The sequence below is a fragment of the Solanum stenotomum genome, chromosome 3, assembly GCF_019186545.1.
Source record: "Solanum stenotomum isolate F172 chromosome 3, ASM1918654v1, whole genome shotgun sequence".
In the NCBI taxonomy this organism is placed as follows: Eukaryota; Viridiplantae; Streptophyta; class Magnoliopsida; order Solanales; family Solanaceae; genus Solanum; species Solanum stenotomum.
The window spans coordinates 67,897,317-67,898,713 of record NC_064284.1 but is presented as its reverse complement, the minus strand read 5'-3'; the positions used below and the strand labels follow the sequence as shown (position 1 = coordinate 67,898,713).

Below are 1,397 nucleotides of genomic sequence, written 5' to 3'. Positions count from 1 at the left end.
CCTGACAGTAATTTCACCATGTCCTCATCGGTAAACACCACATACCCCAATGTTATGCTCTTTAGAGAGTTCCACGAAATGACCGCATCATTAATAAAGCCACAACATAGCGTAACATCTAAAGTTATCAATGACGAACAGGTGTAGAGAGATTCAGGCAATGGGCACTCTTCAGGACTATATAAACCCAATACAAGATTTTCCACATTTCTCTTAACAGCAAATCTACAACAACGATTGACTAGGAAATCAAAATCAAACTTCAAATTGTAGTCTAATTGACACAAGTCCATGCATTCAGTTAAGTCGAGTTCAAACTTTTCGATTTTGGAAGAGCGGGAATGTTCTAATGCATTATGAATAAAGGATAAATCTTCTCTTTCCCGGTATTCTGAACAATTGAAATTGAAGCTATAAATTAAAGTTGAGAGAGTTTGCCACTTTTTAGAGATAACACAAGTTCTGAATGCTTCCTCTGTTGGCAGAAGTGAGAGAATTTTAACGAGGACTGCATTTGGCAACTTATTGATTGGTGCTTCTTCCTCTGTTACCTTTTGCTTCTTCGATTTTCTCAATTTCACCTTTCGCTTCTTCGAATTTCTCAACATTTTTGGGGTTGGTGGTGGGCAACAGAGAGAGATGAATAGGGTTTCTCAGACAATAAAATGCTTTGACAGTTCAGCATTAACAAGAAGAATCCTCTGTATTTATAAGTATGTCCTGAATTTAAAAGTTAAATTACTTAAATGTCCCTCAGGCACCGTTTCAGCAAGAGACGCATGTTTTAGAAGAAGAGTTGCCACCGTTTCTTAGGAAGAGACGCGGTTCGAAGAAAAGTTGCTACCGTTTAGTTGTGAAAAGTCAGATTTCTCTGTTAATTGCGCTAAATCATCAATAAGCTGAACACGAGTGGTGGAATTATCAGAACATGTCATTATGGCATTTACCATTTCTTTTCGAGAAAGCTGAATTGAGAAACAAGAATGCAATGGAAAAACACATGACAAAAATAAAATTGCAGGAAAAAGTTAGGCCAGAAAGGAATGTAGACCACCACTCACAAAACCTAAGAAGGGATTAAATCCTCTATGCACAAATCAGCGCTAAGAAATCTATGAACAAAGATTGAATTATCTACTAGGAAAGAAAATCATGTCAAGCTAAGGAAAGGATTATCCCAAAGGGGGCAATTCTGCAACATATACGTAAGAAGTTCTAGAGTATCAAACCTGTTTTGTAATAAACCTTTCGTAAAAAGAAGAGATGAGTTCCAGGAAGTTAGCAGCATAGTTTCCAATTCTATGTTGATTGTTTCCACATGAGGTTAAACGGACACCCCTTTGAACTGCAACATGCACATGACCTGGTGTAGTAATCCCAATGAAACTAGTAAATAA

The 1,397-nt window shown here is 37.2% G+C and overlaps 1 protein-coding gene across 1 annotated transcript in view; it reads right to left on the bottom strand.

Annotated features, from left to right (window-relative positions):
- LOC125859230 (F-box/LRR-repeat protein At3g03360-like) overlaps positions 1-608 on the bottom strand; it is a 4,229-nt gene extending 3,621 nt beyond the window's left edge. The window contains exon 1 of the mRNA XM_049538927.1: positions 140-608. Within this exon, the coding sequence (XP_049394884.1) occupies positions 140-608 (469 nt within the window). The remainder of the gene's footprint in view (positions 1-139) is intronic.
- Between the last annotated feature and the right edge of the window lie 789 nt (positions 609-1,397).